The sequence below is a fragment of the Manis pentadactyla genome, chromosome 8 (genome assembly GCF_030020395.1).
Source record: "Manis pentadactyla isolate mManPen7 chromosome 8, mManPen7.hap1, whole genome shotgun sequence".
Classification (NCBI taxonomy): Eukaryota; Metazoa; Chordata; class Mammalia; order Pholidota; family Manidae; genus Manis; species Manis pentadactyla.
In genome coordinates this window covers 124,513,763-124,530,871 of record NC_080026.1, presented here as the reverse complement: position 1 = coordinate 124,530,871, position 17,109 = coordinate 124,513,763, and the positions used below count along the sequence as shown (strand labels likewise).

At 46.2% G+C, this 17,109-nt stretch overlaps 1 protein-coding gene across 9 annotated transcripts in view; it reads left to right on the top strand.

Annotated features, from left to right (window-relative positions):
• NRAP (nebulin related anchoring protein) overlaps nt 1–17,109 on the top strand; it is a 66,756-nt gene that overhangs the window by 28,594 nt on the left and 21,053 nt on the right. For 8 of the 9 annotated variants that reach the window (XM_036898907.2, XM_036898908.2, XM_036898911.2 and 5 more), the window contains 12 exons: nt 1,384–1,581; nt 2,145–2,249; nt 4,643–4,741; nt 5,835–5,939; nt 7,060–7,167; nt 8,699–9,010; nt 10,119–10,223; nt 12,926–13,024; nt 14,616–14,720; nt 15,450–15,557; nt 16,097–16,210; nt 16,723–16,920. In XM_036898907.2, the coding sequence (XP_036754802.2) occupies nt 1,384–1,581; nt 2,145–2,249; nt 4,643–4,741; nt 5,835–5,939; nt 7,060–7,167; nt 8,699–9,010; nt 10,119–10,223; nt 12,926–13,024; nt 14,616–14,720; nt 15,450–15,557; nt 16,097–16,210; nt 16,723–16,920 (1,656 nt within the window). The remainder of the gene's footprint in view (nt 1–1,383; nt 1,582–2,144; nt 2,250–4,642; nt 4,742–5,834; nt 5,940–7,059; nt 7,168–8,698; nt 9,011–10,118; nt 10,224–12,925; nt 13,025–14,615; nt 14,721–15,449; nt 15,558–16,096; nt 16,211–16,722; nt 16,921–17,109) is intronic. The other variant, XM_036898912.2, reaches the window with a different exon arrangement.

The following is a 17,109-nucleotide window of genomic DNA, read 5'->3' as shown; positions in this document are numbered from 1 at the left end:
CATAACAGGGCTCCTTCCTAATGGAGCTTAATTCTCCTTGGAGAGTTAGACAGTAAGGATCCTACTTTTTGTGGAAATATCCTGGATGAATCTTGTGGTCACAATCACACGTGATTTTCAAAATATTTAACAAACCACTGAGGCGTCCAGGCTCCAACCAATCAAAAAAAAAGCTGTTGCTTGTAAATATCTGTGATGGCTGGACATTAACCTTGATAAATGTCATTTGCCAAAATCCTTTGGGGAAGGACAGTTCTGCTAGAAGGGACAGACTTGGTTGCTAAGCAAGTCTCCCCTGCCAGTGCCTAACAGGCCAAAAGGACATAAGAACATTGGGTTTCTGCCTTACAATTGCTGTTCCGAAGTGTGAAGCCAGCTTACGGTGCTCTGATGGTGCAGTCAGATCTAATTATCTGATGAGTCATTAAGGAGCCATAGCTTGAATAGAATTAGAGAGTTGGCGTCTGGGTTGCCACTTTGGATGTGACTACGGAACAAGCCCTGTGAAGCCCTGTGAAGTGCAGAGTCATGAAGCAAACAGAGACATTGAGGATTTGGCTTCAGTATCGACAGAGAACAAAATGGTATTTCACATTTTCAGCTGGAGCAACTGGAGCCAAAAAGATTGTGTCTTGCCCCAAATCATATATGAGACAGTGTGGAGGGGTAGAGAATTAGATCCTAGAACTCTTCCTGGCACCATACTGCTAATACTGTAGCATGCTACCTTACCCACCACCACACCACCCTCGTCACCACCATCATCACCACCATCACCACCAACATCACTACCACTATTATCATCAACATCACTATCACCAACATCACCACCCTTATCACCACCCACACCATCACCATCATCCCCACCCTCATCACCATAATCATTGCCATCCTCATTGCTAACCTTTGTCAAGTATTTGCTATCTTCCAGTCTCTGCACTAAGCAGGTTTCAGCTGCGATTTCATTTACTTATCACAGTCGTGGACTCTTAGAGAGGTGGTGTAACTTTCCAGAGGTCCTCCAGCTGGTGAAGGGCAGATCAGTTTTGAACTCAGATTTGGCTGGCTCTGGAGCCCAAGCTTTGTTATTCTCTCTCTTAAAGCTTCTACAGAAATCAGAGATAGAGTGTTCTCCCCCTGGAGCAGCCAGGTAAGAATATTTAGGATTGTTGAGGGGCACACCTTCAAGACAAAGCAGGGGCACCCTCAGCTCCTTGGCACACCACCTTAAAGAGCCAGGAATCAGGTCACACCCTTCTGACAAATGGATAGCATTCCCAAGAAAGCCAATTCCTCATGAAACCTGGGCTTCTTTCCTGTGTTTTTACATCACTCCTGCAAAGGCAGGCTTCAAGTAATGGGCCTCTTTCTGGTATATTCAAGGTTGAATATAAGAAAGGTTTTGAAGAGAGTAAGACCCACTTTCACCTACCCATGGATATGGTACACATCAAGCATGCTAAGAAGGCCCAAGCCCTGGCCAGCGACCTGGACTACAGGAAGAAGCTGCATGAATACACTGCACTGCCCGAAGACATGAAGACTCAGTGGGCCAAGAAAGCCTACGGGCTCCAGAGTGAGGTGAGTTCTGGCTCATTGCCAGTTCTCTCCAAGCTTCTCTTGTGATTGGATACAGTGACACATTCAGAGTGACTTTGAACCTGTGCATGAGTCTATTACAGGACTCAAAGAACTGCTGAGATGTGCTGGGCCGTGGGAGGATGGATAGGTTATAGATAGAGTTGAGACAATGGAGACTAGAGGATGGAGGATTGGCTCTCAGACCTACTGCAGCAGAAGCCAAGATGTTGGTAATGGGGATGAGCAGAAGGGATGCAGTGTTGAATAGTAAGAACATTTTGGAAATTTAGCACGATGGTTGATAGGGTCCTTGTCCTTTCAAAATATCTGAAAGGCCCTCTATTTGGTAAGGTTGTGGTATTTCAGTGCTGAGGTCGAGCATGCTCTTCTGGTGGCAAGGTGGGCCCAGTGGCTTCACCCCCAAGTAGAGTTCTGCCAGCTATAAAGGAGGAGGCAGCTGTTGTAGAAGGCAAAGGCAGGGCATGCATTTTCCTGACCCTCCTGTCAGCTTTGTCCAGTCTGCATCCGTGTGTCTGGTTATAGCTTGGGTTCTTCTCTTGCAGCTGCAGTACAAGGCTGACCTGGCATGGATGAAAGGAGTCAGTTGGCTGACTGAGGGGAGCCTCAATTTGGAACAGGCCAAGAAGGTTGGACAGCTGGTCAGCGAGGTAACCTGAGCTTAGGCCCTGGCTTTGAGGAGTTCTCAGCACCTGAGTCACCAAGAGCCATACTTTCCTCTGAGTCCACCTCCCCGGCCCCCACGCTTGGGCGTGACTTGGAGGAGTTCTTTGCTTTGCACCTGTAGCACACCCTGAATTAACCTTCCACACCCTTACACTTCTGGGGGAGGTATTTGTAAGAAGCCTCCAATTTACTTTAAGTACTTGCCTCCAAAGAGTATTTCAGTAGGGCTGTAATACACAAGCAGTTCACATGCGGGAAGACCGTGTTGGTTAAGGAGCGTGTGAAACGGAGAGTCTGATATTAGGAGGTCAGCATTCTCATTATGCCTGTGCCTTCAACTCACTGCAGACTTTGGGCAAGTCGCTCAGCCCTTCTGATTCTCTTCCTCTCATGTAAAACTAGGAACATTGAAGAGGTTCCTCTCGAAGTCCCTGTAGTTCTCAGCCTGTGCTTCTCTTTACACCAGGTAGGCTGGCTTTGGCAGCAAGCAGCAGACTTTTGAAGGGCATTTCATTTAGAAATGTGACTATTTCAGGAACTCCATTTGGGACCTTCAGAGGGAATTCTTGTTTCAGAACCAGGAAGGCTGAATTGGCATATCTCTTGTAAACGATAATAATAGCGATAAGGGTAGCTGCCATTTGCAGACTGCCAATGATTATGCAATAATTGCTCTAATTTATTGACCACCCTGAGTGGTCATTTCTTCATATTGTTCGTTTCTTGCTCACAATAGCCCTGTGTGAGTAGACGCTGTTAATATCCTATTAATATCCCCATGTGACACATTTGGAAAGTGAGACTTAAAGTCACATTTCAGGTGAGGAGCAGATCTGGGACCTATATCCAGCGTGTTTGGTGCAATGCCCCCGCCCTTGACCTTGAAGCCATATTGCATCCACAAGGCACATTTTGTAAGTTATTCTTATTTTTTCCAGTGTACTTAAACTTCTGTGAGACACAGGCACACTTAAGGTTAGACTGTATGTCTAAGGAAGTAGACAGGAGGGACTAACCTTTCAGAGTTGCTATTACTTAGCTTCTTTGAGACCAGCCGAGAGCCAGGTGAAGCCATCAGAACCCCATTTGTCTTGAATAGGAGCATGATAAGGCGACCTGACCAGCTGACCCTTCAGCCTGTGGAATTTTCGTTTCTTTCTCACTTCCTGGGCCTACTAATTGTTAAGCTCCTTGAGGGCCAGGAAGATACCATTTTCTTGGCCTGTTTTACATCTCTGTTGTGTACAGGGTAGATTCTTGGCTCCTCAGTAAGTACTTAGGATTGACCAACGTAGAGTCTGGGGTGACTGGGCATTCATTGCCAACAATGGACGGTCAACGTGACCTCCTTCAGTGATGTGCTGAAGTTTTCTCCATTCAACACCCTGGAACTGAAAAAGAAAAAGCACAAGTTTCTTTGGAAAGTCTTCTCCAGAATTTTTTTCCTAAAGGGAGGAAATTTGGAGTTTGAATATTCTAATCCCTCTTTGGGGTCCCGTTGGCATCTCTAACCCCCCTGCTGACAGCACTGGGGGTCTTGCTTATCTCTGATCTCCCCACCAAGGGAAGCTCCGCTTCAACCAGCATCCTCAGCAGCTGCCTTTCCTGTTGACTCTGGCACCTCCAGGGGAAATGCTAGAGGAACCAACCCCTGGGAGGGGAGAGAAGTCCCCGTGGGGAGACAGAATTAGCACATTTGAAATTTTGCCAGTTACCCTGTGGCTGTGAGATGGGGACACCATGAGGGCAAGCCCTTAGTCATCCAGGACATTAAGAAGCTGTGAGGATGAATCCCACATGACACTAGCCTCGTGTCTGCGGCTCCTGGCATTTCCCTCCCTTAGCTCTTAGTTGCCTCTTGGATAATATCACACCGTGAGTAACAGTTACGAATGACGGCTCATGCAGCGAGCACTGACTGCGCAAGGACTCCGCTCATGGAAAGCACGGTCTTGGGGCCTCCACTCTTCTGTTGTTTTCCTCACTGTACAGCTGAAGCAAGAGTGGTTCCAGTGATTAAGTGATATACCCAAGGTCGTGAAGCTGCAAAGAGGTGGAGCTGAGATTTGGACCTTGCTCTTTGTGGTTGTGAAGTCCAAGTTCCCTCCACCTCACTCTCCTATGTCAGACCTCAGTTTATAAAATGGATACCTCCCAGGGCACGTGGTGAAATACAGCATTTTTATTGAGGGGGAAAAATTCAAATCCCCACTCAGTAGTAGCGACTAAAACATGATCACCAGAGCAGACCATCTCAGTTTAAAGCGGCAGGACCCATGCTTGGGTCCCCGAATGTGTGCGTATGTGAGTGTGCATGTATGTGCTGGTGGGGACAGGCCACTCCTAATGCGGTAGGGCCCCTTTATTTTGGAAACAGAAAAACTACAGGCAGAAGGTGGATGAGCTGAAGTTCACCAGTGTGGCCGACAGCACCCAGATGGAGCACGCCAAGAAGAGCCAGGAGCTGCAGAGCGGGGTGAGTCCTGGGCTGCCCTTTCTCCACCAGGTGGCTGTGTCATGGGCCTGGGAACCTCTGGGGACAGGAGCTGGGGCTGCCCAGGCACAAACTGGAGACCAAAGAGCCTTCCCTTTAAATAGGCTGGACTCAACTTGCCACAGGCTTCCAGGCTGTCTCTGGGAACTGCTCACCAGGCCTGCCTGCCACCCACACCACACTTCTCCCCTGCTGGTTAGGGATAGATGCCAACTGATGTTATTCCTTCCCAGCCTTCAGTCTTGCCGAGTTCCCTCTTTCTCCTCCTTCTCTCTCACCCAGCACAGGATTCTCTTGGAGGAGGAGAATGCTTGCTTGCGGATGTGTGCATTGCATACCTACTAGAGCCTAAATACGGGAGGCAGAACAATAAAACACCACATATGCTGTTCGCATGTTAGTGTTCAACACTTTGTGTGCTTCTGCATGGAGCAGATGCCCAGCTGCTACAATCTAGCCAGCCCTTCCTAACCGTCTAGGTATACCTGCCACAAAGGAGGCTATCAGCATAAATGAGTCAGCAGAAAGCCACTCACGACTTGGAAAGTCAAATTGGGGAGTAGTTGGAAACCTTGGAAACTTGAGAAATAGCAAGAGTGATACATTTTCCTTGGAGGAGATGTTCACCCCTGTTGCCTTTGTGGTTGCTGCTCACTTTCCCAGGTGTCAGTACCTGTGGGTACAGGGGGCAGAGGATGCTTCCTCTTTTCCCATTTGTGGAGTCTGTGCTCATCTGAGTGGGCTGGTGGGTTATTCTTTGTGGCTGCAGCCATGTAAATGGAATAGCTTGGGGAGGTTGATGTCTTCTCAAGTGAAAAGTGTGAAAACAAACCCTTGGCAGGACTTTCAGGTTGCTGTCCTGGCCGCATTCTTCTCCCAGCTCCCCCCGGTTCTTTGCCTTCTCCCTTCCCGTCCCCCACCTTTAGCCTCGTGTGCTGTGTTCTGCCAGCTGGCATCTGGGCTGGTTGGTTTCATAATGCACCTGCTGTGCAAGTCACAGAAGAGCCAAGAAGACATGAAGACCCATGAGTGATGCCACCGCACCTGCTCCTGACCCGGTGCTCTCTCCCAACAGGTGGCCTACAAGGCAGGAAACGAGCAGTCTGTCCATCAGTACAGCATCAGCAAAGACGAGCCTCTCTTCTTACAGGCCCGAGTCAATGCTGCCAATCTCAGCGAGGTACAGCGAGTGGGAGTGCCAGCTGTGGGCCCTGCCTCCCTGTGTAGGTGCCTGGTCAGCAAGACCCACCCACCGAATTGGTGTGCCCACTGAGGTCACATGCTTCTGGACATTGTAAACGGCTTGTCCGGCAGATCTTGTTCCTGACCAGTGTTTTAGGGGGAGGGATGGACAACCTTTCATAGGCATAGGCTGGGGTGACTTGAAACCCTGACCGTATAGTGTGGCAGGAGGCAGGGGTTATTCCAGGGTCTGGCTGAAACAGCATTAGTGCATTCATAGAGGGGGAGCATGAGTTCAGATGTTAGTTCCAACTGGTCGGTTTCGATCCCTGGTGCTGCCACTTCAGGTCTGTGACCTTGGGCAAATCCTTTGCTCTCATTGCCCCGTTGGTAAAGTGAGGGCAATACTAGTCTCTTCCTCATGGGGTTGTCACGAGGCTTCAGTGAGTGCTTGGAGGGATGAGCAACAGGGTAGCCATTACTCTCAAGCATGAAAGCAGGCATTTTCCCAACTTTCTTCTGTCTTTTAAGGAGGGGCCTTCCATAGCTCCTCCATTCAGCTCCTAGGTCTTTGGGGTCCTGATCTGAGCAATGGGTAGAGAGGAGGATTAGAAGGAGCAGCAGAGGCTAAATTGATTCACATGGAGAAAGAGAGGAGAGCCTTCCAGAAGAAAGAATTTGCAATCTGGGCAGGACAGGAAATGGCAGCAACAAGGAAAAGACCCAAGTGCACAAAAGGCTAGGGGCAGAAAGAGAAGGGAATGTAGCTGGAGCAGCACCTGGGCTGCATGGGGGGTGTGGACAGAGATGGAGAACAGCCTTCAGATATGTTTCTGTGTGTTTTGCAATACTATTCCACCTTAAGCATGTCTTTGAGACTTCCACGAAGACTCCTAGTATTTTTCAAGGCCTTGGAAGTCAAGTTCTTCTTTTGATGTGTTAAGAGGGCTGAGGGCAGGAACAAGAGGCCTGGCTGTATTCAGGCTATGGGGTTTCTGTGGTTCTTGGCATTTCTGTGGAAGTGTGTAAGTGGTGTTTGCCTCCTAGAGAGGTAGTTACAGGGTCTAGGAAGCTCTCTCTCACAGGAGGATAAGCTCTTGTCTCCTAAATCCCTGTAGAAACTGTATAAGAACAACTGGGAGAATCAGAAGGCAAAAGGATTTGAGCTACGTCTTGACTCCTTGGCCTTTCTGGCAGCCAAAGCCAAGAGGGATCTGGCGAGTGAGGTGAGTTGTGCAGGACACCACGGATACTGCCTATTTACATCTGGGAGATCTGTAAGGGTCTGGGCAAGTTCTTAATCTCTCTGAGCCTCAGGGTTCTAATCTGTAAAATGGATAACTACAACCCCCTTTCCATGAAATAACCACGTAGGTGCCTAACACATAGCCTGCCACACATTGATTTTCAGTAAGTAGAAACTTATTATTAGTGGTAGTAGCAAGTGTAGTAATCTGAATAGCTCAGTTTACAGGTAAACGGATGCCCAGAGACATTGCATGACTCTCTGAGGATGCTGCAGCCTGTTAATGACTCAGAGTACAGGCCCTGGTGTCAGGTAGACCTTGGATAAAACCCTAGTTCCACCACCTACTAGCACTGTGACTTGGGGCTGTTGTTTAAGCTTTCAGAGTCTCAACTGGCAATTGCAAAATGACTATGAGGAAATGAACTGAACTGAGGCACATGGAATTCTGCAGATGAGTGCAGACAGTTGTGAGTCTGATGTGAGTGAGATAGAGAGCCAGAATGTAAGTTGAACTCTGTTTTCTTCATCAAGAGACCCTTACTTCCCAAACATACACAGATAGATAGATAGATGATAGATAGATAGATAGACAGATAGACAGATAGATATAGATATTAGCTGAATGTAACAGGGCTGGGTGATGCTGTTGACTGACATTCAACACCAGCTCCTCATCTCATCAACTGGTAACATTTCCAAACCAGCACTGGGTCTGCAGATGCACTTTGAATGGTTGATGCCATTAATTGATACCATACCCAGCTCAGAGTAAGTGTTCTATAAATGGTGGCAGATACTCACACTGTTGCTGTTGGCAGAGATGAGAGTGGAGCCCAAGTCTGCCAATGGCCACAGTAATGATAAAGTTGAAAATGGTGCCACACACTGGTAACCTATTTTTCAAGCATTTCCATATTGATTCTTTCTTCTGATCTTCATTCCTCTTGGACTAGTGTTTTTCTCCAAGCCTTTATGCTCCCTTTTGCTCCTCGAACTCCTGAATATTTCTATGTAGCCCAATTGTTCTTCAATTTGAGCTCCTTTTCAAACAGCAGTTGTATTTTGGATATTCTGCGTCTTTTTCATTTCATGACTACCTTTTATTTAAAATTTTCTCACTATTACCAAAAAGAATTTTAAAGGGGCTTTCATGAATGCAACAGGCCTTAAAAATAAATCCAGTAAGAGTGATCTCAAATAATACAGAACAAAGATGGAATTTCACCAGGAAATTGGGAGAAGACTGTTCCATAGCTGAGCATTCAGTTTAGCTCTGAGCTTTCTGACAGCTGAGGTGAAAAAGGAAATAATAGGTAATAATATTTTATCTCACTGTTTGTTGAAAAGAAGCCTATCGGTTGTTCAAAATTTGGAGGCAAGCTCTTCATGACATGAACTCTAGTAGGATTCTGTTGTACAGTTTTGTTTTAACTTTCATTCCTCTGGTTTGAACTTAACCATTCCTTTAGGAGAGTCTAATGTAGCCCTGCTCTCTTCCTCTCATTTAGGTGAAGTATAAGGAGGATTATGAGAGGTCCAGAGGGAAGCTCATTGGGGCCAAGGATGCCCAGGGTGATTCGCAAATGAGCCACTCACTGCAAATGTCCAAGCTGCAGAGTGAATTGGAATACAAGAAAGGATTTGAGGACACCAAATCCCAGTGCCATGTCCCCCTGGATATGATCCACCTTGTGCATGCCCGCAAGGCTCAGCATTTAGCCACAGACATAGGCTACAAGACAGCGTCACATCGCTTCACGGCTTTGCCCACAGACATGAAGGTGGAATGGGCCAAGAAGGCTTACAGTTTACAGAGCGATGTAAGCTCTGTGTGCATGCATGCGTGCATGTGCTGGTGTCGGTGAGAGGGTTTTCCCAAGCCCTTCAAGACAATAATTTATAGTCTGAAGTATCTGTTTCTGGATCCCTAAATGGAAACATTTTAGCTTCCTAGTGGTTTAACTTTTATTCAAACTATGCCCATTTTAGATTCTAGACTACCGAATGGAAAATCAGAAAGCTACTTTCTTATTCTTGGAATTCCATTGTATGCACATTTTCCATGTTTCCTTTTATTGCTGGGGAAAAATGCATTTGTTACCTTCTTAACTGTGGCCTCCCACACTGGTTGGAACTTCAGCAGTCCCCATTTTTAGAATGGGCAGATTGCTAATCTCACAACCCTCTCCCCTTTCTCCTTCTGTTCCTCACCTGGTTCACTTTTCGTCTGTCTTCAGTTGACTCTTGTACAAGAAAGTTGAGCTGAAAAGGCAGGTCAGCCAGACAGACAGTCGGTTACCTTCGGGATGGGGAGGGGGCAATGTAGACACACCCTTCCTGACAGAGCTGTTTCAGGGCAGACGGGTGACATCTAGTTTCAGTGAAGTGTCCATTTAAATGGCTTCCCATTAAAACTGTTCCTTCAAATGGCAAGTAAAGAAATGAGAAATAGGCCTTGCTCTGCACCGAGGTGCTTAGGAAGGAATGGACGCCATGGGAAGCCTCGGATGTCTTGTGAAATTCCCTCAAATAGCAACCCACCTGGGTTCTGTTGTGAGTTCTCATTTTCTTCTCCCCTGCATGTCATTTTAAACAAGAAAATGGGGAAAGCAGACAATGAGGACGCTCCTCTTTCCAAGGTAGACACAAGTCCATAATGAGGGATAAGGTGGATTCTACCCCTCCAGCTCCACCTCCGATAGTGTGGGGTGGGGCCTATGCCACCAGCAGCAGGGCGCTCCAATTAAAGCAGACATTAATTTACATTTTGGAGCCTTACCTGTGAGGGTGCAGAAATGGATAAGACAAAAGTGGCATCTAATTTGACTCGGCTGGCAGCAAGGCTACATCCGGGAGCCGTTAATAGCCCTTTAAATGTCTGTGCACCAACAATGGCCTGCCTTTTTTTTCCCCTTTCTCCTTTGTCAGAACCAATACAGGGCAGATGCGAAGTGGATGAAAGGCACGGGCTGGGTCGCTACCGGGTCATTAAATGTGGAGCAGGCGAAGAAGGCAGGAGAACTCATTAGTGAGGTGAGATTTCCTGACAGCGTGCAACAGGCCTGGCTGCACTAGGCGTGTGGCATTTCTGTATAAAATTAAAATAATTTCCATTCAAAAGGCAAAGCTACATGAAAGGCCTCTATGCCCAGACTAGGGCTGGTAATTAGAGGGAAACCATACACCAGACACACCAGTAGGGGCCCATAGAGCCCTGGCAAAAACAAAGTGGGTAACAAATGATATTATGAATAATAATGACAATCAAAAGGGGCTCAATTGCTACCCATCAACTTACCTTTTTAATGAAGCGACATGGGAAAGGTGATAAATTGATGCATGTATTGCACCAGGAAAGCCCTTTTGTGAATTTATGCACATTTCCTCCGTTTCTGCCTCGGTGTAAACAGATTTTGAATTCTCACGTGGTGTTGAACACGTTACCCAGTTCTCCCTTCTTGTGGGGTGGGTGGGGCTCACTTCTATTTAAATCTCACTCCTGTCTTCTCGTAGCCACCCTAGCTGGACCCTAAGGAATTGTGGCTTATAAAATTACTCACACTTTAGGACAATATCATTGAGTAGATCTTTTAAAGCCTAGATCAGCATTCAATCTCAGCACTGATTGACACTTGAAAATCCTTTGTTGTGGGGACTGCTGTCCTGGGCCTTGTAAGATGTTGGGCAGCACCCCTGGCCTTTACCCACTAGATGCCAGCAGTGCCTCTGCCCAGCTGTGACAATAAAAAATATCTCCAGAGGTTGCTGAAAGATGGAGAGGCGCTAGACTAGACACACTGGAGAGTTGTCATTGCCTCATACTCACAAGGAGGCTGCATACCCTCAAACAACACAAATCCGCCTCTGTTCATGTCTGTTTGGAGAGGAACTTATGCAGAAACCAAGTGAGCATTTTTAAAGTTGCCTTCAGAAAAGCCTGGTCTTTCTGGACTTTTCTGGGTGGGGAGGAGACCATAATAGCCATAGTCCCAGAAGAATTTAGTCTTGGCAATGAGCCTCCTGGAAACTTCTTTGGAGGAGACTTACTGAATATACAGTAAAAACAAAAGACACCTATGTAGTTTTTTCAAACACACCTGCCTGCCACTGATATTTTCCCATGGGCAAGTATTCTAGTTATCTGACATGTCACAGAGCTGATTTCAAAAGTGGGTTCATTCTAATTGGCTTAATTTTTAGGAACATTCATCAACATTCAAGGCTCAGAAGACCCTAGGAGCTCAGGGGAGACTGAACTGCCCTGAATAGTTCCATCTCATTAAGGAAAGGCCCTCTTAGCAGAATTAGCATGACTTACAGGAGCAACATTCAGGTTTGAGCATTCATGGTCCCATACTGTCAATATTGGGCCCACTCATAAAAGGATGCAAAGAATAAAGACCAATGTATACACAGTTTAGACTTTAAGATGATTCCTTCATCATTTTAGCCTGGCAACCAAGAGGTCTTTTTGGAACCATGTGTTGCACAGTGGTCTTAATTTTCCACCTAATTTTTCAGACTTACTCAACAAATGTGCTTATCGTCCATGTTTCATACCAGTTCTCAAACTTTATTGAGGCAGGACATCTTTCAGCAACTTTCCCCAACCATCTCAGTTCAGTTTGATCATTTCCAGTTTAGTGTCAAATTGACTAACCTCTTAATTTGCAGACAGAATGCCAGGCACTGTTGAGTCACAAATGTACACACACCTAGTATTTAAAGCAGGAGCCAGCAAACCTTTTTTTGTAAAGAACCAGATACTAAATATTTTCAGCTTTGTGGGCCATCTGGTTTCTGTGGCAGCTATTTGACTCTGCCATTGTTGCATGAGAACAGCCATAGACAATACATAAATGAATAAGCATGGCTGTGTCCCAATAAAACTTTATTTACATGAACAGGTAATGGGCCAGATTTTGACTTGATATTGAGCGGTGTCTTAAGACAGCTTTGCATACAAAAATCCAACCTGATAAATGAGGAAGTATTTATAAAATAGTTATTTGATTTGAGAAAAGATGTACTTCATAATTCCAGTAAGATAACAACGATTCTAGTCTCCTGGAAATGTACTTTGATTTAAAAAAACAAACAGGAAAGAAAATTGGGTATCTAGATCTCCAGCATTTAAATTTTTTGTAATTTTTAAAATTTTTACTTCAAATTGTGTGATGATTCCTTTTAATAGTAGCATACTTTTTCTTGTTATTGTAACATTTTAAAGAATTATTGTTTATGTTAACTGAACTGGATTATAAAGTGATTGGCTAGTGTACGATCACTAATTGTTAAATGCAGGAGTTTTCACTGTTAAGTCCTTTTGTAGAATGAAAATAGGAAGCTTCAGTTGATAAATGTAACTATGAAAGTTCTTTCTCTCTTGGGAGATCCAAGCTAAGATAGGTAAACAACTGCGAGATGGTATTTGATGCCTATAAAAAAGAATCCTTTCCTAAGTGGGTTTCCCATAGTATTTTACCAGGATAACCTAATTTTGAGATGCTTTATCTGCACCAGGTAGAAATACTTTAATGTTAATTGACATGAGGTTATTCTTAAATTGAAACAAATATTAACCTGAAGGCACCTCGGATATAAAGATGGAGGAAGCAGAATAATAATTATGTTCACAAATTCACTCTAATCTCAAGCAACCTATGATTTTCCCTTTCAAATGGCATGAAAGAGCAGCACAAAATTCACAGCTTTGATCTTTTTCTGCTCAACAGAAGAAGTACCGTCAGCATCCAGATGCTTTGAAGTTTACCAGTATTAAAGACACTCCGGAGATGGTCCAGGCCAGAATTAGTTATACCCAAGCAGTGGATGTAAGTGATAATATATATACATTATGACTTGAAGAGTGGGCTCTTCTTTCAACACTGCAATTGAAGCTGAGGGGTTCTTGGCTTGCTGCTTCTGTTGTTCTAAGGATGAAGGTGCTTCCTGTCCTTAGCAGGGGCGCACCTTAGCAGGGGTGCTTCCTCATTAGGATGCAAATGGGGTGTTACTTCTCTTAGGATGCCAAGTGGGGCTCTGCTCCCCCACTGCCCAGTGCTCTCATCCCTTCCCATTTGCATGTCTCCAAGATCTGTCTGGTGGGCCTTTGGCCCTCTCCTTTTGTCTTAAAGTCCTGTGTTCAGAACTGGAGCTTTTTGGCAAATTTCTTGGTAATTGGAATACTGAAGCCATGCTTAAGGCTCCTTGGGACCCAAGGGCAAGAATTCTTGCTCTCTGCATTCCTCAAAGACTGAAAATTATTTGGGTCTTACTTATTATGTACATTAGACTAACTTTCAAGCCATTTCCCAGATTCCCTTTACAATGTGACCTTCTGTCCTCTCAGCACACAGGTTCGAAAGTTTGTTGGAGACTAAATCGAATGATAAGGTCCTCTAAAAAAATCACTTTAGAATGGGAATCAGCCCTGTTTGGTTGATTCTGCTGAGAGAGGCCCACAGATGTTTGCACAAGGCAGAAACACCTTTTAAACATCTTCAAACCGTTCAACTTGCCACGAGGAAAATTTACACATCTTGGTGGGGGAGGGCTTTGAAAATTCTCTCTCTTGCTTCCCAATGGCACAAATTATTCTGGTTGTGCCTTATTTGACGGGCATTCTGAAGTGGTCTGAGTGCCTGTCAGAATATGTTGTGGGATGATTTACAAGTTTGTGGGTTTAGAAACTTATAATTTCCTGACCATCAGCCCATCAGAAGTCCAGTGAATTCTGAGAAACGGAGATGGTCAAATGACAACTTTTGCACGAAGGAAAACAATGCCTGCTTCTTCGTCACCCCAACCAACTCTAGAGGGCACTGCTGTGATATGTAGAAACTTGGACACATCTGATAAGATTTGGTATGGAAAAGCCTGCTTTAGAAACTTTCTCTGGTGGCTGATACCAGCACCAAGTGGCATCGCTCACCACTAAGCTCTCATAAGCCCAGATCAGAGTTCTGGGTGAACAGCACCCCATCCCAGTAGACACTGATTAGCACAAGAAGCCTTGAGATGGGGGATGGGCTAATAATTGAAGTAGGTCCAGGGGAAACCTCACTGTGGAAGTGATATGTCTCTCATGCCTTCTGAAGTTCGATGCCCTCTCACAGTTGATGGTTAATAACGAAATTGCTAGATATTAGCTAGACCTCATTTTCTCACTTGACACCCATCTCAGCAGCGGAGTGGTAACAGGTAACCAGCCTGTCAGGTTCTGAGGTGGAGGTAGAACTAGGGAGAGAGTGATGCACATATCACCCTGCTAACTCTGAAGTCTAGGTGGAGGCTGGGCACCCTGGAGCCTGTCTCTCTGGGGAGGCAGCAGCTATTGAACGCTTGTCTCCTGGAGGGTAACTTGGCTGATGGCTGCATGGAGCAGGCTTTTGGGTCTAATGCCAAACCTCTCCCTGTCTACAGAGGTTATACAAGGAGCAAGGAGAAAACATGAAGCATCATTATACACCCACAGCTGACCCCCCTGAAGTCCTGCTGGCCAAACTGAATGCCATGAATATCAGCGAGGTGAGGTTGATGGAAGGGGCGCTGCGTTTAGTTATGGGAGGTCAGGGCACCTGTGCAGTGCGTAGCATCTGTGCGCGGAGGCGCCCAGTGTCTGGTTTAACACTCTGCTGTCACCAGCTTGAAATGTGTAAGTTTTTGAACGACATGTTTGAACACATTTGCATTTGTACTGGGCCCTCCAAATTATGTAGCTGGTCTGAGAAAGAGTCAAGCTCATTTCTAAGCATGGGACTAGGAAAACTGCCTCAGTACAAAGGGCGTTTGTGTTGAGGGCCTCAAATGGAAGCACCCGAATGTAGGTGAGTAGATCCAGGGCTGTGGCAAGGATTTGGGAGATGTCAGTCTTCCCTCCCGTATTCTGTACCAGTAGCCCCTTCCTGTTCTCCAAAATAGACAATGGAGTTCTCTTTTTGCCACATGAAGAGCTCTGAACATAGCCTCATGCCTCCTTTTTCCAATCAACTTTCTGCTCAGACAAGTCTGGGTCTGTCTGACTCCAAAGTTCTTGCTTTTTACTACCAGCCCCCACCTCCGGCCCCCCGGCTCTCCACCTGCCACCAGGGGTGGACGCGGGGCAGGATCCAGCTCTTTGTTGGTTTTTGCTAAACCTTAATATCTCTAACTCCAACTGGGGAATTAAAAAACCCCACAACAAACCAGATTCCCATTTCGGTAATGGAAAGGACCAAGTCATGTGAATGTCTTTATTTGTGTGCATCTTCCCAACAGACACGGTATAAGGAATCCTGGAGCAAACTTCGAGATGGCGGATATAAACTGAGATTGGACGCTATTCCATTCCAGGCAGCAAAGGCTTCTGGTGAAATCATAAGTGATGTGAGCGTCCACCTCCATCACTGTGACAGTGTTGAATACTAACCAATTTTTTACTCCTTTTGCCCCTAACCTCTGCCTTCTTTTGCCTGTGGATAATATCCTCTCCTCTCCCCGCTGACTGTGTTAGGGCAATCAGATAACGACCAGTGAGAAAGAACGTACCTTACAACAAACAATCCCCTTGCCCAGGTACAAAGCCAGATGCTGGACTGTAGCCATGGGCGCCGGGCAGATGAAATGCACTCTCTGCCACATGTTTTCCTAAAGCAAGTCCATGTGAAGAGACTGTTAACAATGCACCACCTTCCTCCAACGTGGGCTGCCCGAGTGCTAGCATGTCCTGCCATTTCATATCCAGCCCTTTAGCATTGGGAGTCTTGCATATGAAAGAATAGGCCTTTTGACGACTCCCACACGTTTTCTTTTAACTCACCCAGGGACTGTCAAAAGAACAAAACATTTTTGCCCAATACCCACCTCTTCCATTCTGTGTCCCTTGTCCCTGAGCTGTTACTCTCTCCCGCTTTCTTTCCCTTTAGTACAAATACAAAGAGGCATTTGAGAAAATGAAAGGGCAGATGCTTGGCTCCCGGAGCCTGGAAGATGATGTCAGCCTTGCACATTCAGTGTATGCGAGCTCGCTACAGAGTGAAGTAAGTGGGAGAACGTGCAACGGAGCTGGGCCCCCTGCCTAATGATGCTCAGCTAGTTAATGGTGCCTGTCCTTCTGGTTATGGATACTGGCTCTGCTACAACTACTTACGTGGTGTTGTGAGGTCCCTGTGCCCCTCTGGGCTTCAGCTTCATCCTCAGTCAAGTGGCACATTGGGCTCATTGACCTCTTAGCTCCTTTTCATGCTGGACATTCTATGGTTTAACCAGGGAATCACTGAGATTATATCTGTCTCTTGAATTTCTGAATTTTCTCCAACTGAGGGAACCACAGGCCTTTGATACCTGAATCAGTGACCTCCAGGAGCTGGGGGTAGTGAGTGTCAGGGCCTGGAGCAAGTCCTGCTTGGTAAGCCAGCCCCCTGCAGAATGGCCCTGCCAAGAACATCTCCTGTGCTCACCTGGGACAACTGCATCGTAGCTGTTCTCTCTGATGGTCTGGATGCAAATGGTGGCTTTGAAATAGCTGCCGTTGTTCTGTCTACCCCTCTAGGTGAATTACAAGAAAGGCTTTGAACACTCAAAGGTGCAGTTCCATCTGCCGTTGGACATGGTAACCCTGGTGCATGCCAAGAAGGCTCAGAGCCTGGCCAGTGACCAGGACTACAGACATCCACTCCCCCAGTATACTTCCTTGGCGGAAGACCTGAGGCTCCGCTGTGCCAAGAAAGCTCACCAGTTACAGAGCGAGGTAAGGAGACCTGACCTCTCTCGGGGCTCTTTCCTCTCAGATTTCACCACAAGGCAGTGACCTGCAAGCTCTTGTCGGCACAGTGAAGGGCCTAAAGGTGAGGGGTCCTAAACCTGAGTTTTCTTTTGACAACACTGCCCCGGTGTTCCTGCCTAGCTCTCAAACACAACCCCACAAATCTCCCCAGCA